The 20,296-nt window shown below is 37.2% G+C and overlaps 2 protein-coding genes across 3 annotated transcripts in view; both read right to left on the bottom strand.

The window, feature by feature from the left end:
- The window catches only part of zbtb41 (zinc finger and BTB domain containing 41), a 43,639-nt gene extending 41,103 nt beyond the window's left edge, over nt 1-2,536 (bottom strand). The window contains exon 1 of the mRNA XM_034303981.2: nt 1,227-2,536. The gene's annotated coding sequence lies outside the window, so the exon portion shown is untranslated. The remainder of the gene's footprint in view (nt 1-1,226) is intronic.
- A 1,039-nt stretch (nt 2,537-3,575) lies between these two features.
- pfn2a (profilin 2a) lies at nt 3,576-10,587 on the bottom strand. 2 transcript variants are annotated; one of them, XM_034303983.2, is made up of 4 exons: nt 10,232-10,578; nt 8,256-8,448; nt 5,753-5,851; nt 3,576-5,517 (listed from the first exon to the last, which is right to left on the bottom strand). In XM_034303983.2, the coding sequence occupies exons 1-3, from the start codon at nt 10,358-10,360 to the stop codon at nt 5,754-5,756; spliced, it is 420 nt and encodes a 139-aa protein (XP_034159874.1). In that variant the 5' UTR covers nt 10,361-10,578; the 3' UTR covers nt 3,576-5,517; nt 5,753. The 2 variants fall into 2 exon arrangements, with proteins under 2 accessions (XP_034159874.1, XP_034159875.1); XM_034303984.2 differs by lacking the exon at nt 5,753-5,851 and having other exon boundaries at nt 3,734-5,517; nt 10,232-10,365; nt 10,449-10,587.
- Between the last annotated feature and the right edge of the window lie 9,709 nt (nt 10,588-20,296).

Here is a 20,296-nt window from a genome sequence, read left to right as displayed (position 1 = left end):
GGAGTAGTGTAAAGCACTGACACTGTTCTCTGGAGTGATGAATCATACTATCTGGCAGTCTGATGGACGAACCTGGGTTTGGTGGATGCCAGCAGAACACTACCTGGTGGAATGCATAGTGCCAGCAGTAAGGTTTGGTGGAGGAGGGATAATGATCTGGGGCTATTTTTCAGGGTTTGGGCCTCTCAATTCCAGTGAAGTATAATGTTAATGTTACAGCATACAAAGACATTTTATACAATTATATGCTTCCAAATTTGGGGGTACCAGTCTGGGGAGAATCCCTTCCTGTTCCTGCATGACTGTGCCCCATACACAAAGCAAGGTCCATAAAGACTTGGTCTGACAAGTTTATTTTGGAGGAACTCCGAAGTCTGATTCTAGTGGCCTGCACAGAGCCCTGATCTCAACCCCACTGAACACCTTTAGGATGAAACAAAACGTTGTCAGCTGGGGCTTCTCTCCCAACATCAATACCTGACTTCACAAATGCCCACAGATACACTCCAAAATCTTGTAGAAAGCCTTAGGCTCACAATATCAATTGTACAAAAAAATACCATACTGCACACACACACACACACACAAAAAAAAAAAAAAAAAAGACAATGCTTACCATATACTGAATACATTACATATTTTTATGAAAACAGATCTTAATAAATATATTAAGCAACAGTAAAATAAAATTGTAAATAATGATTTCTAAATATCTCTACACATCATACAACATATGAACAATATTGTATATTATTTGTATTAATCTAAACAACCAAATACAAAGCATACATTGCTTGCACCTGAAAGGGGTGTGGTGGGGAAAACTGGAAAAGCTGGCTCTTCAGCTAACCAACACTCAAACATTTACATTTAAAGCAAAATGTAAATAGTGTTAATAAACAAATCCATAAAAGCACTATCTAGCACAAAGTTTATTCATTTTGCAAACTGTAAAACATGAAATTGTCATTTACAATATTGTCATGATCGTTTATCAGATTACTAATAAAATATTCACAATGCTATTCAAACATTCAGGAAACTCGTGTGGCAGAGGATCATCGGATCATCAAAGCAGAATGAAAAGAATCAATGTGTTCACAATAACACGCATATGCAATGTCAGTGTTTAACGTATCATGTAACTGATTCATACAAAACCATTAAGCATTGTAAAGATAGACATTTTGCTGAATTCAGAATATATTTGCAAACGTTAAACCTACCTTGATGGTCCACGTTGTAGGCGTAGAATTACTGTTACTCTGTTACACAGCAACTCATTTGAAGCATTTTCTATCTTTAAGCACTCCAGGACGAATCGAAACGAGACCTAACACAAAGCATCTGTAATGTAGGTTTTTGTTTACCATCTGGCTTCTCTTCTGGACGAGGGTTGAGATCCTTCCGGAAAATCTGGTTTTACGACACTTAAACAGGCGCTGATTTGCTGAGGCACTCACATAAGGAATGTTTCGGAAGCCATTTGGTATGGATTGATTAAACCAATAGAAAAAAGTAGAAACTAAGAGAAAGACGTGCCTAGACTCACTAAAGACTGTCAAACCTGTTAACAGTTCTCATGTCAGCCTGTTATATTTTCCAAATCCAGCTTTACTATGCTTGACATCGACTCTGAAGCCCTATTTGGAATGGATTTGTTTTACATGGGGAGGTGGTTAATCATTACCGATCTCTGGAATTTAGCCTCGTACGAATCTCAGGGACTTAAGTCCCATTCGGATCCATCACATCAGTAATTTTTACTGCAAAGTTTATACCAAAGTTCACCTTTGATAAAAGGAGTAGAAAAAATGATCCAAGTCAGGTTGAAAATTTAGAACTATAAAATAAAAGAGACATCACTCAGGTATGTTATAGAGCTCCTAGCACAAGTGGTCAAAATAATGATGAAAATAAGTTTGTATTAAAAGAATGTGTGTGTAATGCTTGGACCTTTTACCATACATACATTTTTAAGACACCTCCATCACTGTGACTTATACTTAACCAGTGCTACAGAGGTTACATTATTACTTAACAGCCATTAGGGTAACTAAGCCCAACCAAATAGTACTTCAGACTAAAGAGCAGCAGTCTCGGATATTTAAATGTTTATGGCAAACTCACCTTCTGGATGAACTGTCTGCATCCCTTTTCACTGGACCCAACTTTGTCCTTACAAGGGCCCATTGATTATTTGCTAAGCCACAATTTTCAGTTATTTCATCATTCCCTCTGCATGTAACGCTACATAATCAGGCACCATTTCTATCCCATTCAGCAGGTATTCAGCGTAAGCTGGGTTAGGGTTAGGGTTAGGGTTATTTAGGGTTAAATAAATTTAAATTTAAATTTAAGGGTTAAATAAATTTAAGATCCGTTAACTCAAATTTATTTTAAACATTTTCAAAACAGGAAGTAAATTTCCAGTTTAGGAGCTCATTCAGTTCAGCACACTGCACAATCCTCTAACAAGAATATTTCATAAATAGGCTCAAGCTACTTGAACAAAATCCAACCAAGGCTGGCTTGTCATTTGGGGGGGAAAGAAGAGGAAAAAAAAAAAAAAAAGGGGGGGGGGGGGGGTTTACTTTGACATTTTGCCCATATAATTCCAAAATAAAGGCTATGTAAAATGAAAATTCAGCCTGAATATTTGATAATCAACATTTTACCACCAGCAAATGCAAATCTATCTGCACTGCTTACACATGTTAAGAGTATCCAGCGTACATTATTTTCACACGTAACAGTATTATAAACAAAAAACTTCCTGGCACACAGCAAAAAAAAAAAAAAGATTAGACAATATAGGGCCTTTCACACCGCGGGAACCTTTTCATAGTCCCTGAAATAATTGTGGAACTACGCACTTTTTGGTGTTTTTGCACCTTCGGAACTGGGTCTAACCAGCTTAACTGGTACTATCCGTGACGTTGACTGGCCAAATGCATACGAAAACGCCCTCACCCGCCATGATTTAAAATGCCATCTAAACATACCGTTCTTTCCATCGCTTTACGTATAAGTCGACATTCCATTTCCATTATAGTGAAACCCGCGAGACAAAACAAAAACACGGCTCCGATCACAGCGTCCTCCATCCTCCGGTTGTTTACGCTGTTCTTCTTTGCTTCTGTTGTTGAACGCCGCGCACAAATGACGTCGCTGTTGACCGGCTTGCGGCACTTCCTAGTGCCCACTGTCAGTGCGAATGCAGCCCTTTAAACGGTACTGGGAAACAGTTCGCGCAAAATCGCCCAGTACTTCAGTACTGTAAATTTAGTTCTGGAACTAAAGCGGTGCAAAAAGCCCTAATACAATTTTCAGCACACTTTGCATCATGTAGATATGTGCAAAGAGAGTACTGTTGCAACTTATGATCAACTGTATGCTAGAAATGAACGAGAAGCTGCTGAATTACATTTAGGGATTAAAAAAAAGCTGCCTGACAAGAGCTACAGGTAAATTCTTTTTAATACAACCATGTTTGAAAGGTTAAATATCAATTTTCAACCTATCACACCACTCAGAAACAAAGAAAGGAAGAAAAGAAAGGGAAAAAAATGCAATTCTTTCTGGTTGGAATAGATTTATTTGATCTGTCTGTAAACAAGGTGGTTAATTCATGGCATTTTCCACGCAAAATCGGGTTGTATAGATATCAGCTGGTCAGGATTTCATAATCATAAATCGGGTGCAACAAAAGAAAGGAGAGAAATGAACATGATTTGTTGACATGTTTCACTTTAATCTGTACATATTCCACAAGCCCTGGAGAGTTTGAAAATTTTAATGTCAGATATCCCAAAGAAGGTGCCATTCGAGAATCGACTCCTAACAAGGCAGCGGTTTTAAAATCCATCTCACAGTAGCAACAGATCAGATCTACATTATGGCACAGGATACACTGCTTTTTTTATTATTATTAAAGTTAACAATACAACTGACTAGTGGTCTTTTTCTTCTTTAACTAATACCACCATAACCCAGAAAATTTAGTGTACACAGTTACTTCAGTGTGTGGTTTTTTTTGTTTTGTTTTTTTTGCCTATTTAATGAAATATTTGTACCGTGCTATGACAAGTTGATATATCGCAGTTGAATAAAGCACAAATGACTTGATGTTTGAAAACTGACAGGATTAACAGACAAAATGGGGGTTAAAGGATTTAAAGTCAACAATAAGACTGCCATTTCATCTATTCAAAACATTCATTGTGAGAAAGAAAAAAATAATAATAATAATAATAATAATCAGGTAGTTACCATTAGAGCTTTGTAATCCATCCCCAAGTCATGGATACCATTACTAGTGAAGTCAAGAGGTTAGTGTTATACTGTGTATTTGAAATGTTCAATTTCATGTTCTACAAACAGATGAAGCTAGCAGTCGATCCTTCAGTAATCTGTTAATCCTCCAAAATGCAGAAAAAAAATTGGTCCTACTGGAGAAAAAAAATAATATCTATAATATGAATGGACACCAAACCAGAGTTACATCGGAAGGGCAGTGCTTTAAAAAAATTACAATAAATCAAAATCACTAGCTGGTAAATAAGTTGCTAAGTGGCTATATTAGCGGTGGAATGTCCTTAGAGTCCAGAAGCGATTTTTGTTTTAAACCTAGACGTTGTAAATGCTGATCTGCCATCACATTCAAAAGAAGAAAAAAAAAAAAAAAAAAAAAAATCCAACATTACATCGAAGACTCACAACACCACATCCAGATACAACAGTAAAAGCATTGGATGTTGTATTTTGAATAAAACTGGTTACAAGTATAAGGGCAAGAATTATGTAGTGTGGTTCAATTTATTACTTTTTTTTTTTTTTTTTTTTGGGAGGACACTGGTAGTGTATGGTAGTTAGGTATTTGATGATATTGAGCTAAAAGAGATATGCATGCACTTTTTAAACCCTCCTGGCCATGCTGGAAAGAAAAAATCACTAGGGAAGACCGACAGCTCAGCAAGGCTCAAAGCACTCGAGAGGCATCGATGGACCACTAGATAAGTGCCTCAGGAAAACTGGACAGTGACGATTCGTTTATGCAAATCTGAAAAGCCCAATTGTCTTAAATGCTTTATGTACAGTACTGTGTTTTTGTTTTAAGCCTTCATAAAATGAACATGCTTGTTTTGTGGCACTATAAGGATGAGGAAAATGGGAATGGGATAGGTATGCTAAATAGAAGGAAGAGAGGAAGTAAGGGTGTACATTTTTAAAAAAAAAAAACAAAAAAAAAAAAAACACAGTTGAGAATTAAGGGGCTGGATAGACAATGCATCCACTAAGTATCTGTAGTGCTGTGAAGGAGGAAAAAAGAAAAGAAAAAAGAAAAACCAAGGAGGGAGAAAGGGATGATGGGATGTTACAGTGAGCTGCTGTGTGGATGGATGGAAAGGGGGCTGCTTCAGTATCCAGCTCTCCTCAGGTATTCAGCCATGGTAAATGCTTTCTTGTTGAGCTGTCCTCCGTGGGTACCTTCCTTTCCCATGACTAAAACCAATACTGGGGGTACATAAAGGGGGGAGAGGGGGAGAAAGAAAAAAAAAAAAGATGACAAATGAAAAAATTGAAAAAAAGGAAAGAAAAAGTCTTTCCCCCCGTAATACGGGGACGTTATAAGATCTTACCACCATTCTTCTCATTAAAGACATTTTAACTGTGTGAAGGAGAAAGCTTAAACAGCAAACCCTCTCTTCTTTCTGTCCCTCAAAATTGAAACTAAGCGAGCATTAATTACGTTAGAACCCCGAATCCCTCAAGTATTTTGCCATCGAGTATGCCTTCTTATTCAATCCGCCTCCATGGACCCCTTCTTTGCCCATTACAAGAACCAAGACTGAAAGAGAAGAAATAGAAACAAAGGAAAAAAGAGTTGAGAAGTGCTGCTGGTTAGGGGGAAAAAAAAGGAGAAAATGAAAAGAATAAATTGCAGCTGTAGTCCAAAGTGCTCGCATGCTCATGCATATGATTACAAACAAGCAAACCCAGAAATGGAAAAGTGAATCAACCTCTGTGAGTATTTGAATAGTTTGAAACCTGATCACACACCATAGAGGTTTATTTAAAGCACAGGACAGAGGATGCAGGAAGGGGAATTCCTGAATTCATCCCACCATCAGAAACTGTTAATTATTAATGTTCATTATGTTACCCGGTTTAACATTAGTCAAATTTCAAAGGCAAAGCAGGACACCCATAAGGCAGTTTAGAAAATTTTGCTTCTTGGCTTCTTGAGCATCCATGTTAAGGCATCTAGCTGAACTGGCATTAGGTGAAGGGCTGCTAATCCCATTTATACCTCCTTTTATGGATAAGTCCAAGTTGAGAATTTAATTCTAGCCAGTCTAAGTCTAGTCTACGTTGCATGCGGCTTCCTAAATCAACTGATAAGAACTATTCTAGGGAAGAGGGTATCACTTTGACTGACTGTACATGGACTATTTATGGCAGCCTAACCAATGACTGAAGCGATCCCTAAATTACAGTTGGGCAGCAAAAATAAATAAATAAATCCTAGTAAAGTATTTTGTGATACACAATACATGTACAGGAATACTTAGTGACTGTTAAAAAGCAGTGTTAAGCTGGACATTTTTTTAAAAGGATTTGAAGACCTACTTATTTCATCAAGCTTTCGGCATTTGATTAGGTCGGAGAATTGTGAAGGATTGGCTGTATGCTTTTAATGATGTTATGTCTTCTTGTTATTCTATGTTTTCATGAATTTTAGTATTTTACTATCTTTGGACAGCACTTTGGTCCATTTTAATGGTTTTGAAAGTGCTTTATAAATAAAAGTTGAGTTGAGTAAAACCACTGGCTGACAGCATATCCGATCATCCACTTGTTACTGAGGTCATAAATACAGTGGGTCAGTGATACAAAAACTAAAAATTATGATGGCATTGAAGAAAGAAGAGGGAAAAAAAAAAATGCCCAAGTCAACAATCTGTACATTGCAAGGCAGCCGTTTGTGACATGACCTTGAGTTTGACAAAGGCGCTACGTAAACCAAGCTTATTTATTCGTTTAATCTGTACGGAGAAGGGCGAGGGCTGTTAGTCATTTACAGTAAACTGCACCATGAGACAAGTGCAAACGAAGCAATGACATGCTGAGTTATGGACACTGATAACGAGAGTAGATGGCTGTGAAGGACTAAAAACCACTTGTTCACTACTTTCACTATACTTATTCATTCTCTAAATAATGAAAAGGTGCCAATTTTAAACCGGTTTCAGAAAAGAAAGCTGCCTTTACATGCTTAGCAGTGGCATCCAGTTATTCAGGTGGTTAAGAAGGTGGGGGGAAGCTCAGAGAGGGAAACAGGGAAGGGAAAAGAGAAGAGCTTTTCAGCCCATTTTTTGTAAAAATACCTTTTAGTAACACTACCAGAACAAGGACCACAAAGGCAGACTGTACACAGTTATGCACACTAATGTAAGACAGAAAAGCAAGGTAAATAAAAATTTAGATCATATTATCCGGACGATAAGCCATTCTTGTTTAGTTTTTGTCCCATTACAGTCGCTATACAGCAGCACTGTGTTATTACCTGTACATTTGTACATCCATGTTTATTGACCTTAAATAGCAATGCTTTAGTTTTAATGCTAAAATCTCCTTGTTCAGTTTATAAGCAGCTTTTGATTGTTCCAGCTACTTCAGTGCCAAATTCTGTTAACACAGTGATGGGATTAACAAATGACCAACATTAGTTTAGTGTTCATTTACTCTGTGGGATATAGGAATATTGTAAACATCATCAGAGTAACAAATACAATTATTATAATTACCAAAAGTTTAAAGGCAACATTATTTGACCTGGAATTTTGTAGAGAAGGACAAGTCCGGATAACATGGTATTATCTGATTCCTTTCGTTACCTTTTTATTTCTTGTAATCTAAATGGCATGCTTGTGCACAGAAGTTGACTACTTTGTTCCATATCCATTTATAAACAGGCATACAATCATTTACTGCATTGCAGGCAACATGTATCAGTCCATCCTCTTGCTCTAACATTCAAATCAATGAGCAAAAAAAAAAAACACCCCAGAATGAACATCCTCAGAGAACGCCTGTCAATTACCTGAAAATGAGCAAATCAGAAGCTGTGCTTCAGCCTTACGCAACTGTACAAACCCTCTCTGAGGTTGTTCGCTTTCGTTGGTCAAGTTACATTTTCTTTTCCATATGTAAATGTGAGGGTCATTTGCAAATACCCAAAACAATTTTACCTTTGCCAGCTCTGCCTACGGAAACGTTGTACGTCGGCTCTCCACCTTGACTCTTCGTCCTGATATCCATAGTCCAGTCACCATCGAGTGGCAGGCTGTCTCTGATCACAGAGCACTTCTTTTTCCCTAGGGTCAGCCCGTTGGTGAAGAAGGCCTCCCGGTCCTTGCCGACTATGACATCGATTTCATCGGCCTGTGACGGGGAATAACACATAGAAAGATGTTCGGTTAAGGATATTGATTATTTCTTAACACAGGGTGTGGTTTTCCAAGGGAAGTCTGTAAGGCATAGCCAGGGGGTCTGCTTTGCTTTCTTTTCTTGTTAAATATTATGCTATTATAATAAGACTCACGAGTCACTTAAATGGAATGAGTAATCTAAAACTCGAGAAGTACAAAAATGTCGATTGCAATTTTAATAAAACTAGCAAAAAACGATGTCAAGATGACAAAATGTTACACAATGTAATGTGTTAGAGATTTGCGGGTGTAACGTTCAAAAATAATCTCCATTTCTTTTTTTAAAAAAGTAAAATAAATATGATTGTACCGAGTCACTTAATGTGCCCAAGATTTACATAGCAGGGGTGTGTGTGGGTTTTTTTTTTTTTTTTTTTTTTAATTAAACACTAAAAGTTATTTCCTGGCACAAGGAATACCTAAAGACAGGCCAACATAGACAAATATGAACAAGTCCATAAATATATGTAGGTGTATATGCAAATATAAATTCTTTTAGCATCTAATCTCTGAATCTGAGAATGAGAAAACCTGGTGTTACCAGCTATTCATTTCCTTTTACTCCAATGTCAAATCATGTTTAAAAAAAAAAAAAAAAAAAAAAACGTGTTAATCAGGAAGAGACTTCATTTCAGCTTAATAAACGCATTTAAATCTGTAATGACTGGAAAGCTTGGGCAAATGTAAAACGGGACGCCATCTTTGAAGACACAGGCATGTTCCTGTAAGGAGAAGAGGGGAAAAGGGAAGCACAGGACAAATCCCAAATCCCACTCAACACCCTCCAAACCAAGGGCACTAGGTAGCTTGTGGAATAATGCTATTCAGTGCCCTAGGTAGTGCACAGACAGGGTGCAATTCGGGACCGAGCCAAAGGAAGAAAGACTATGCCCAAGCGCCAGTGGCTAACTTCCTTCCAGTATGGCCTACGCCTAAATCTCCAGCGTGATTAAACAAAAAAAATAAAAATAATGCTAAAAAGTATAAATGTTTATATTAAAAATGTTAAATAAAACACCTATTTTTTCACGCAAATACTCATTTATAATTCATAGACCACGTGGTCGATTATTAAAGCGTTGAAGCCTTAATGCGTTACGTATTCTCTCATTAACATGAACTTTTTACATTTTTTTTAATATCAATGGACAACTTGCTTGCCATGCTAACTAGCGCTATGCTAATTGTTTCACAAAAAAAATAACCCAAAAAAACAGACAAACCGGTTATTAATGATTGGACAGCTTAATGAATTCAAGAATACTGTGTTAATACTGGCTGGGTTTCATTTCATTTTTTGTCTTTGAATGAAAAGATAAGCTAGTTAGCTTCTTTAAAAAAAAAAAAAAAAAAAAAGCGAAAAAAAGCTAGTCTAGTGCCGCTGTCTGGGGCCTAAGGATTTGCTAACGTTGCCGTATTCGCTTTATCACTGAATTGAAAATGGAAAAAATACATTTCTATTTTAAAAAATATTACAATATCTATAGCTTTTGAGGTTACTTTTTTAAAAAAGGAGCGAAAAACAAACCGTCACGAGGACTAACGGCGTATTTTAAACGCGCTAACGGCTCCTTTTCTGTAACGCACGCGCGCTTGTTCATGTTAGCCCCTGCTAGCTAACCGTAACGTGGCCCCACACACAGACACAAAAGACTAAAGATTTAGCCATTACACCGAACCAGTAGGAAATAATATAATCGTTGAACAGGGTAATATCTTTTTTTTAAAAATCTCACCGTTATACCGCTAAAAGTGCCCCCTTCTGAAGATGCCCAAACGTATTTGGCGTCCGTGTAACCGACAATGGCGGCATCCTGGCAGCTGCCGTCGGCCATCAGGTTATCCACGTAGCTTTGCCAAGACATGTTTGCTGCAATTTGTAAACAAAAAAATATTACGACGCTCTACAGAGACTCTTTGGATGGATTTAAGGTTAAAGAAGGTTTGAAGCACCCGAGTCGAGGCTCGCCTCTCCAAAAAGCGCTTAGCTGCGTGCTGCCGAGGTCTGCTTTTTGGGGGGGGCAGGGAAGAAAAGCCGATGTGAATCGAGACAGCGCCTTGGGTGTAGTCCGTGCTCGAGATCCCTCCGCGCAGGACGCATCACTCCCTTTCAGTCATTTTTATGCTCGCCGGTGGTAAGGCACTCACAACTGCCAACAAACTAGTCCCTTTTCTTTTTCTTCTCATGTCAATTACAGGCAAATTACGATGAACAAACACCAACGTTTCCTTCATAGTTTCTTTCAAAATAATATTTAGGATTTTAAAAAACTATCACAGGAATGATTTATGATTTTTCACATTTTAAGGCCACGCCCTCTCAAACAGGGGGCTCAAAAACTTTTTGCAGTCAAGAACCTTTTTTTCTCTGTTTGTTTGTTTGTTTTCCGGGTTAATAAAACCCTTTTATGATCCAAATTGCTAATTAATTTAAAAAGTATTCAGTAAACTATTCACATAAAAATGAAGGTACCACTGTATTTAATGAATAATTAAATTTTTTTATATATATTAGTGCAATACATGAGAGCACTTTCCACCATTCAGCTAAAGGGATCTGTCAGTTAGGCTTATAATTATATAGGTAACTAATAATAATAATAATAATAATACTTACAACTATATTAGCTTAGATAGTAATTCATCTTAATTTATCCCATTGTAATATCATTACAAAAACCATACACACACACACACACACACACACACACACACACTCGTCATGTGTTATGGACCCTTGAGGGTTCCCTGACCTAAAAGACCCAACAAATACCCAGTGAAACATCAATAAAAAAAAATTTTATCACAGGTTTTAGACTTTATTAAGATTGTGCACAAAAAATCTTTTTATTTTATAACAATTATTATGACCAGAATTTGAGAAAATGACTTGGTTCATGGGCAAACAATATGTGATAAACATAATGCTGGAAACCAACCGAATCCCAGGAATCAATTAATCTTTCAGTATGAGTTTTCAGCGTTATTCGTGATTCATCTAAGACAATGCCTACACGTGACTATATATCATCCTGTTTTAGAAATGAAGCTTAAATTTCAACAATATATGATTCAATATTAAGACATTAAAAAAATCTGTTGAACGTCTACGTTAAAAAAAATTGTTAGTTTTGATTCATTCCCAATCAATTATGTGAAATTATTACTATTTTCTACACCTTGTGTCAAAAATATTTTCATTATACACCTTTATATATGTCACACACACACACACACACACACACACTCACATATATACAGTGGATATAAAAAGTCTACACGCCCCTGTTAAAATGCCAGGCTTCTGTGATGTAAAAAAAAATGAGACCAAGATAAATCATTTCAGAACTTTTTCCACCTTTAATGTGACCTATAACCTGTACAACTCATCTGAAAAACAAACTGAAATCTTTTAGGTTGGGCGAGTAAAAATAAAACAAAATAATGTGGTTGCATAAGTGTGCACACCCTTAAACTAATACTTTGTTGAAGCACCTTTTGATTTTATTACAGCACTCGGTCTTTTTGGGTATGAGTCTATCAGCATGGCACATCTTGACTTGGCAATATTCGTCCACTCTTCATTGCAAAAACACTCCAAATCTGTCAGATTGCGAGGGCATCTCCTGTGCACGACCCTCTTCAGATCACCCCACAGATTTTCAATCTGATTCAGGTCGGGGCTCTGGCTGGGCCATTCCAAAACTTTAATCTTCTTCTGGTGAAGCCATTCTTTTGTTGATTTGGATGTATGCTTTGGGTCGTTGTCGTGCTGAAAGATGAAGTTCTTCTTCATCTTCAGCTTTCTAGCAGAAGCCTGAAGGTTTTGTGCCAATATTGACTGGTATTTGGAGCTGTTCATAATTTCCTCCACCTTGACTAAGGCCCCAATTCCAGCTGAAGAAAAACAGCCCCAAAGCATGATGCTGCCACCACCATGCTTCACTGTGGGTGTGGTGTTCTTCTGGTGATGTGCAGTGTTCTTTTTGCGCCAAACATACTTTTTGGAATTAAAAAAAGTTCAACCTTGGATTCATCAGACCATAACACATTTTCCCATATGCTTTTGGGAGACTTCAAATGTGTTTTTGCAAAATTTAGCCGGGCTTGGATGTTTTTCTTTGTAAGAAAAGGCTTCTGTCTTGCCACACTAACCCATAGAAATTGCTAGAAATTGCCAGAAATTCCTGCAGCTCCTTTAATGTTGCTGTAGCCCGCTTGGCAGCCTCCCTGACCAATTTTCTTCTCGTCTTTTCATCAATTTTGGAGGGACGTCCAGTTCTTGGTAATGTCGCTGTTGCGACACATTTTCTCCACTTGATGATGATGGTCTTCACTGTGTTCCATGGTATATCTAATGCCTTCTTTTGTACCCTTCTCCTGATTGATACCTTTTAATAATCAGATCCCTCTGATGCTGTGGAAGCTCTCTGTGGACCATGGCTTTTGTTGTAAGATGCGACTAAGAAAATGTCAGGAAAAGCCTACTAGAACAGCTGAACTTTATTTGGGGTTAATCAGAGGCACTTTAAATGATGGCAGGTGTGTACTGACTCCTATTTAACATGAGTTTGAATGTGGTTGCTTAATTCTGAACACAGCCACATCCCCAGTTATAAGAGGGTGTGCACACTTATGCAACCACATTATTTTGTTGTTTTATTTTTACTCGCCCCCCCCCTAATAGATTTCAGTTTTTTTTTCAGATGAGTTGTACAGGTTATAGGTCACATTAAAGGTGGAAAAAGTTCTGAAATGATTTATCTTGGTCTCATTTTTTTACATCACCAGAAGCCTGGCATTTTAACAGGGGTGTGTAGACTTTTTATATCCACCGTATATTTATACAGTATATACACACAGTATATAAAAGGTGGCAATAATTTGTCTGGCAAGTGAGTCATACTGGTTTATTCTATCGTCCCAGTGTCCCAGCCCAGAAAATATTTGAAATATGGGAGTGTTTCTAGGAGGCAAAGTTCACTAGATGGACATGTGATAAGTGCCCTACAGTGTGAGCAGCTACATTTAGGCCTTGTAGCCATGTTTGTCATGTTTTATGACAGAGTAATTTTTTTCCAGCTGAACTAGTTATGTACATTTGCTAAGAAGCAATAACAGAATACAGTTGTAATATCAGAATAGTAATAATGTTAATACAACTGACCATAAAGCTTGGTAGTAGACGCTTTACAAATAGAGCAAGCTCAAAAATGTATTTTAAACCAAATACATCTCTTTTGTGTCCACTATCTTGGTTAGGTTACATTCTAAAACCACAGTGAGTTAAGGACGAGGGTGGATCACTCAGCAACAGGACAAACACAGCTGCCTGCTTCTGGTGCCTGTTGACATTCAATCACACACCCACAAGTGAAAGTCACTGCACTGTGTGACGGTGTGTAAGACTTTCACAGATCCCTAAGAGTCAAATCTGCATAAAAGGATCACTTGAAGTAGCAATCCGAGCCTCCCTTTCAGGAGGGAGAAACAGTTCAGTGTTTCCTCATAGATTTTTCTGGAATCCACAAAGTGGCATGTGTGTGTGTGTGTGTGTGTGTGTGTGTGGGGCTGTTGAAGTGAGCCATTGTGACACTTCCTGCTTTTTCTCAGCGCAGCACTGGAATTTTTTTCTCTCCTGACATGAGAATGCGCTGCATGGCAGGAAAGCATTTTGAGGCAGCGAGTCATGTGCACTCGGGAGGGACTTCCTTGAGGGGAAAAGTGAACACGATCTGCAGCTTTTTACCTAGAACACATAATCTTCAACTTTGATCTTATATGATCATCAAGCATTTCTTACCTATTTTGCTGTCAAAAAGTGTTGTTGTATCTTTTTGATACAAAGAGTGACCTTAACAACAAAATAAAATCTGCAATATAGTTATTAAATGTATTGTTTTGTTTAAAGGTGCAAAGAAACTGGAAGGTTTTCCTTTCACACCACTTGATAATGATGGTAATTATTACAATAAGGTACAGAATGCACAAAGTAATGTCATTTTATATAATAAGATTTAACTTTTTTTATTTACATTTCTTTTTTTATACCACAATCTTCCATAACGGCAAGTCTGAAGATGCAAATCACAGGTTTATATTAATGTGCTAACGTGAGTAATCGTTGATATGGTGACGTTTTCTGTACAGAGACGTTTATTTAACATTTATGGAAGGAGTCTCCGGTGTCACCACTTTGTACCAGTCAGTGGTAAAGCTGTGACTTTAAATGTTCTGACACACAAAAGTCTTCAGGACAAATGGCTTTACATTTTCTCTGTAACATGAGAAGCTCTGTTTTTTTAAAAGAGCTAGAAAAGAATGACACTGTTGAGGGAAGGACTGTTTATAGCTGCTATAATGTAAGTGATAGGAACTAACTTGTTTCATAGATGTTCAACAACATTAAATGTAACTATAAATGAATAAATAGTATGACAAGTCATTTCTGTGTCTGGAACTTTAAAGTCATAGCTTTTCCTCTGACTGTTACAAAGTGCTGAAATTGGAGAGAAATGTTAAACTTCTCTATACAATTCCCTGTGAATGAGCTGTTACAGACAAACAGACTGGATAATTCAACAGCAGTATAAATGTATCTGTGGCACTCTCTGTGTTCTTACTAGAACTAAAGCGACTGCTATGTAAATGTAGAAATTTGAATGTCTAGACCTAGACCTTCAGAAAAATTCTTACACTTCTTGCAAGGTATGGTATAAGATTCAGTAATAGTCAAGTCAAGTCAAGTCAAGTGGCTTTATTGTCATTTCAACCATATACAGCTAGTACAGTACAGAGTGAAAGGAAACAACGTTCCTCCAGGACCATGGTGCTACATAAACAACACAGAACTACTTGAGACGATACAGAGCTAAATAAGACTACACAGACCTACACAGGACTACCTAAAGTGCATGTGCGCAAACATGTGCAAACAGCACAGGACAGTACAACATTGCAGTGCCAACCAGTACACAGTCCTAGTGTGGAATAAGGTGCAAAGAGATATTCCAAAATTATAATAGATGCTGTAAATGTAGGCATGACATACTAATTAGCAGAAAAATGTAGGTAGTCAATACAGTATTTTGTTTATGGTGTTTTAGCAGCAATTTAAGAAAGAAACATGCAAAAATTTCAAAGGGAGTGGACTGGTGTTCAGTTGAGTATGATTGTGTGTGTGCGTGTATGTGTGTGTGTGTGTTTTGTCAGTCCAGTCTCTGGGTATTGAGGAATCTGATGGCTTGGGGGAAGAAATTATTGCACAGTCTGGTCATGAGGGCCCAAATGCTTCGGTACCTTTTGCCAGACGGCAGGAGGGTGAAAAGTTTGTGTGAGGGGTGCATGGGGTCATCCAAAATGCTAGAGGGTTTTCGGATGCAGTGTGTGGTGTAAATGTATGTGATGGAGGGAAGATAAACTCGGATGAAACTCTATCTGCTGCAGGGTCTTACAATCAGAGACGGTGCAATTTCCAAACCAGGCAGTGATGCAGCTGCTCAGGATGCTCAGGATAGTCCCTCTGTAGAGTGTGGTAAGGATGGGGCGTGGGAGATGAGCTTTTCTCAGCCTTCGCAGAAAGTAGAGATGCTGCTGGGCTTTCTTGGCTATGGAGCTGTTGTTGAGGGACCAGGTCAGGTTCTCCGCTAGGTGAACACCAAGGAATTTGATGCTCTTGACAATCTCCATGGAGGAGCCATTGATGTTCAGCAGAGAATGGTCGCTCTATGATCTCCTGAAGTCAACCATCATCTCTTTCATTTTGGCCACATTCAGAGACAGGTTATTGGTTCTGCACCAGTCCATTAGCCACTGCACCTCCTCTCTGTATGCTGTATGCGTAGTTATTGCTGATGAGACCCACCACTTTCATGTCATCGGCTAATGGATATGATTCAAGCAGAGTCAGCAGAGTGAATAGCAGTGGACTGAGCACACAGCCCTGGGGGACCCCAGTGTTCAGTGTGGGGGTGTTGGAGATGCTGCTCCCGATCCAGACTGACTGAGGTCTCCCAGTCAGGAAGTCTAGGATCCAGTTGCAGAGGGAGGTGCTCAGGCCCAGCAGGCTTAGCCTTCCAATCAGGTGCTGAAGAATGATTGTGTTGAAAGCTGAACTGAAGTCTATGAACAGCATTCAAATGTACATGTCCTTTTTGTCCAGGTGGGTGAGAGCCAGATGGAGGGTGGTGGTGATTGCATCGTCTGTTGAGCACTTGGGACGATATATGAACTGCATGGGGTCCAGTTAAGGGGGCGATAGGGTCTTGATATGCCTCATGACAAGCCTCTCGAAACATTTCATGACAATAAGAAAATAAGATATATAAGATAATAAGAGCTGCAAAATGTACACAATGGGGTCCAGTTAAGGGGGTTTGAATTGTGACAAATTGTCGATAGAACCTGAAAGATTACCATATTAAAGTGAAAACCAAGCATACACTGTTTCCCCTTTATTCCAAATGTAGTCAGTATGCCAAGACATACATGGTGTTTAACATTTCTGTCATTTGTTTTCCCCCGAACTTCAATGCTATTGTAGCTAATGCAAATATTAGCCTCAAACCACATCCACAGACTTGCTGATGTGGTTTTTAGGACACAGCGGGACTTACTGTCATCTATAAACATGAACTAAACTTCACCTTCGAGCTGAATACTGGAACGTTATGGGGTCGCCATCATGGACAACCAGAATATCTTTTTTTCCACTGTAAAATTTGGTCAGAGGGTGTTGATTCATTTTAAACTAAAATGTGTGAATACAGACTCTCTCTCTGCTATTTTAGTGCTAAATTTTGAACCAAGTACAGCATATGAAGCTTTGGATATATGTTCATGTAAAAGATTGGGTGCGATAGACTTTATTTACTTGTTAGTTACATTGTCCTGTAGCTCCAGGTAAAAAGTAATACAAACACATCTTGGAAGATCGACTATGATTTCTTTTCTAAACCATTCCTTTAAAATAGAAAACTGTCATGATTTAAATAGTATATAATTTGTAATTTAATGCATCAGATACAAGATATATTACCTAGAAGTAATAAAAAGTACCAAAATTCTTTAAGTAAAAGTCTAGATAAATATTATGGTAAAGGATGTAGTACGGCTTCAAATTCTTTACTCAAGTTAAAGCAGTTCATTTACTCAAAGTACAAAAGTAAAAGTATAAGAAAGATTCACAAGAGAAAAGACATCTTCCTCAAATTTCAAGCCACACACTGATTTTAGTTACCGATGGCAAATTAGTGCCCAGATTCACCAAAGAACCAAGGAATATGGGAAAACTTTCACTAAGGCTAACTAACAACATCTTTATTCCTAATTTTTCACATGCTAGCTAGCATGATAATATCTCTGCCTATGCAGACTAGCTAAATGCTATTTGCTAGCTGTCACAATACAAACTGGTGTACGAAAAAGCCTACAACGTGTACATAGCAGCAGATTGATTACGGTGATGATGTTCAGTCTTATTCTCTCTGTTACTGTTAGGAATTTAGATCTGAAGATGCCTGATTCTAAAAAGTTGCTTTATGACTTTGCAAATATATGATTGTAGAGAAATGTAGCGACATTTGAAAATGTGGTAGGAACATTTATTTTAAAACATTGCAATTCAAAGCCAGAAGTTTTAAATGAAAGAAAGACAAAGTAAAGGGGAAATACGTAGACGTAAGGTAAAATGATTTCTGGTAAGCCAACTGTTTATCATGATGATGAGTAGCTTGATGTGTAGTTAATTGATATTGTGTACGTGTTCTGTCATATGTACCACATTTCAGTTAATTTCTATTAATCGCTTTGCAAAATGATAAAATTGTAGATACGTCAAAGAGATTAGAAACACTTTTGTTAGCTAGCTGTATTCCCAGTTACTTAAGAGCAGAGTTAATACTTGTAGTGAGTGTTATGAGTGATTTTTTTTTTTTTTAGTTCAGTGTTAAATGTAGTCCACAGCAAGGTAGTAGTCACAGCGAGATGTGACTCAAACGTGAGGTTAAACTCTGCAGGTTAGCTTGAGATTCCGTCAGATAGGCTTTGTTCATATAGCGAAACATTTCTACTTAAGGGGGTTGCAATTTATTTGCCACTTAAACATTACTTACTTTAGTTCCACTGTAGTTTAAAGTTTTTCTATAGCACTTTTCATAAATGGTGCTTGACTTGGTTGTTAAAAACAGAAGCGAAAAACTACTTCTGGCAACAAAGACCTGGAAGTGTGAAAAGTGCCCATTGTAGTTGATGTAATATCAGTTTCATGATGAAAACAGTGTAAAATTCAAGATGCTGCCAATATTGGACATGGGAATCATTTTTTTAGTGAATCGGGTTTGATTTGAGATTTCTACCTTGGTAAAGCCTTGTCACTTTAACCACGATGCCTTGGCTCATGCTTGAATTGTGTCTTTTCTCATTTGCTTTTTTAGAAGAGTCTCTGCCGAAGTAATAAATTTAAATGTAATGTAAATTTCTCATGGTTGCGTCATAGCGAGCCCTAATGTACCACTTTTGTTTCTTCCGACGGTTGCTTTTACTTTACTCTCAGTAAGAATCTCACATTTTAAAAACGACTGAAACATTATGAATGTCTTTTTTGATTTTCAATTTCTGACTTAAGTGTAGTAACATTGAAATCGCCGAGATTTTATATATATATTCGCCAAGATTATATATATATATATATATATATATATATATATATATATATATATATATATATATATATACATATATATATATATATATATCTTGGCGAAATACATATAGTAATTTAGTTTTAGTGTCTAACTAACATTTCATACATATGCTTTACTTTTTTAAGTGTATTGCTGTAATATAACTGAAGTCTACAATGATGTTGACTCAATCAAGGTATTATTATATATGAATATTAACTATTAATTTTATTTGAGTATTTTAGTTAGACCTTTAGATGAAGGATTCTTCGAGGGTTCTTTGCTTAGTTACAGGCTCTTAATTGTAATAAAGTATTTTTTTATTAAATAAAAGATGCCCCTTACTGCCTTTCATGGTGGAGGATGTATTACATATTAATATTAATTATTCATTTAATTTTTAAAATGGGATATTTTTACATACAGATAGATAAAGGGTTCTTCAAGGGTTCTTTGGGTAGTTACAGGTTCTTAGCTTCTTAAGGGTTCTAGATTACACACTAACCATACAGAACAGCAAACAACTTAACCTGCTTACAGTAAAACTCTACATTTTGTAGATGGATTTTTGTTGTTGTTGTTGTGTAAAAGCTACATTGATTCCAATTTTTAAAAATTTCAACTCACTCATGAGCGCCCTCCAGCGGAAGGAGAACCAATGACGTGTTCACACAGTGGGAAGTCCCCAGATTTTAATGTTTTCTGCCATTTTCCCAGGAAGTTTATTACAATATCTGCAGAAGGATCTCCAGTGTGGACCTTCATTACATTTAAGAATTTTTGTACACTGGAATTGGCTTGACCCTGACCAGGATAAAGTGCTTACTAAAGACCAAAGATGAATGAATTAATAACTTCAAAAAAAAAAAAAATTTTAAAAAAAATTAAAAAATCAGACAATGAACCCTGGTTTTAAAAACAAATTCCTCCTTGGTCTTGGGGTTTGAGGGTTAAAAGATTACTAAATAATTTGTATAATATTAATTATGTAATATTACAGTTGGATTCAGGTTTTGCAAGTTTGATTCTACGTTACTGAGCTTTACATTTAACCCATTCAAGTCAAATAATCAGTTCATTCGACTTACTTATTAACTATAAATAACTTAATAATAATTA

Source organism: Pangasianodon hypophthalmus, chromosome 4 (assembly GCF_027358585.1).
Source record: "Pangasianodon hypophthalmus isolate fPanHyp1 chromosome 4, fPanHyp1.pri, whole genome shotgun sequence".
Classification (NCBI taxonomy): Eukaryota; Metazoa; Chordata; class Actinopteri; order Siluriformes; family Pangasiidae; genus Pangasianodon; species Pangasianodon hypophthalmus.
Note: the sequence above shows the minus strand (reverse complement) of the source record. Positions and strands in the feature narration are given on the sequence as shown.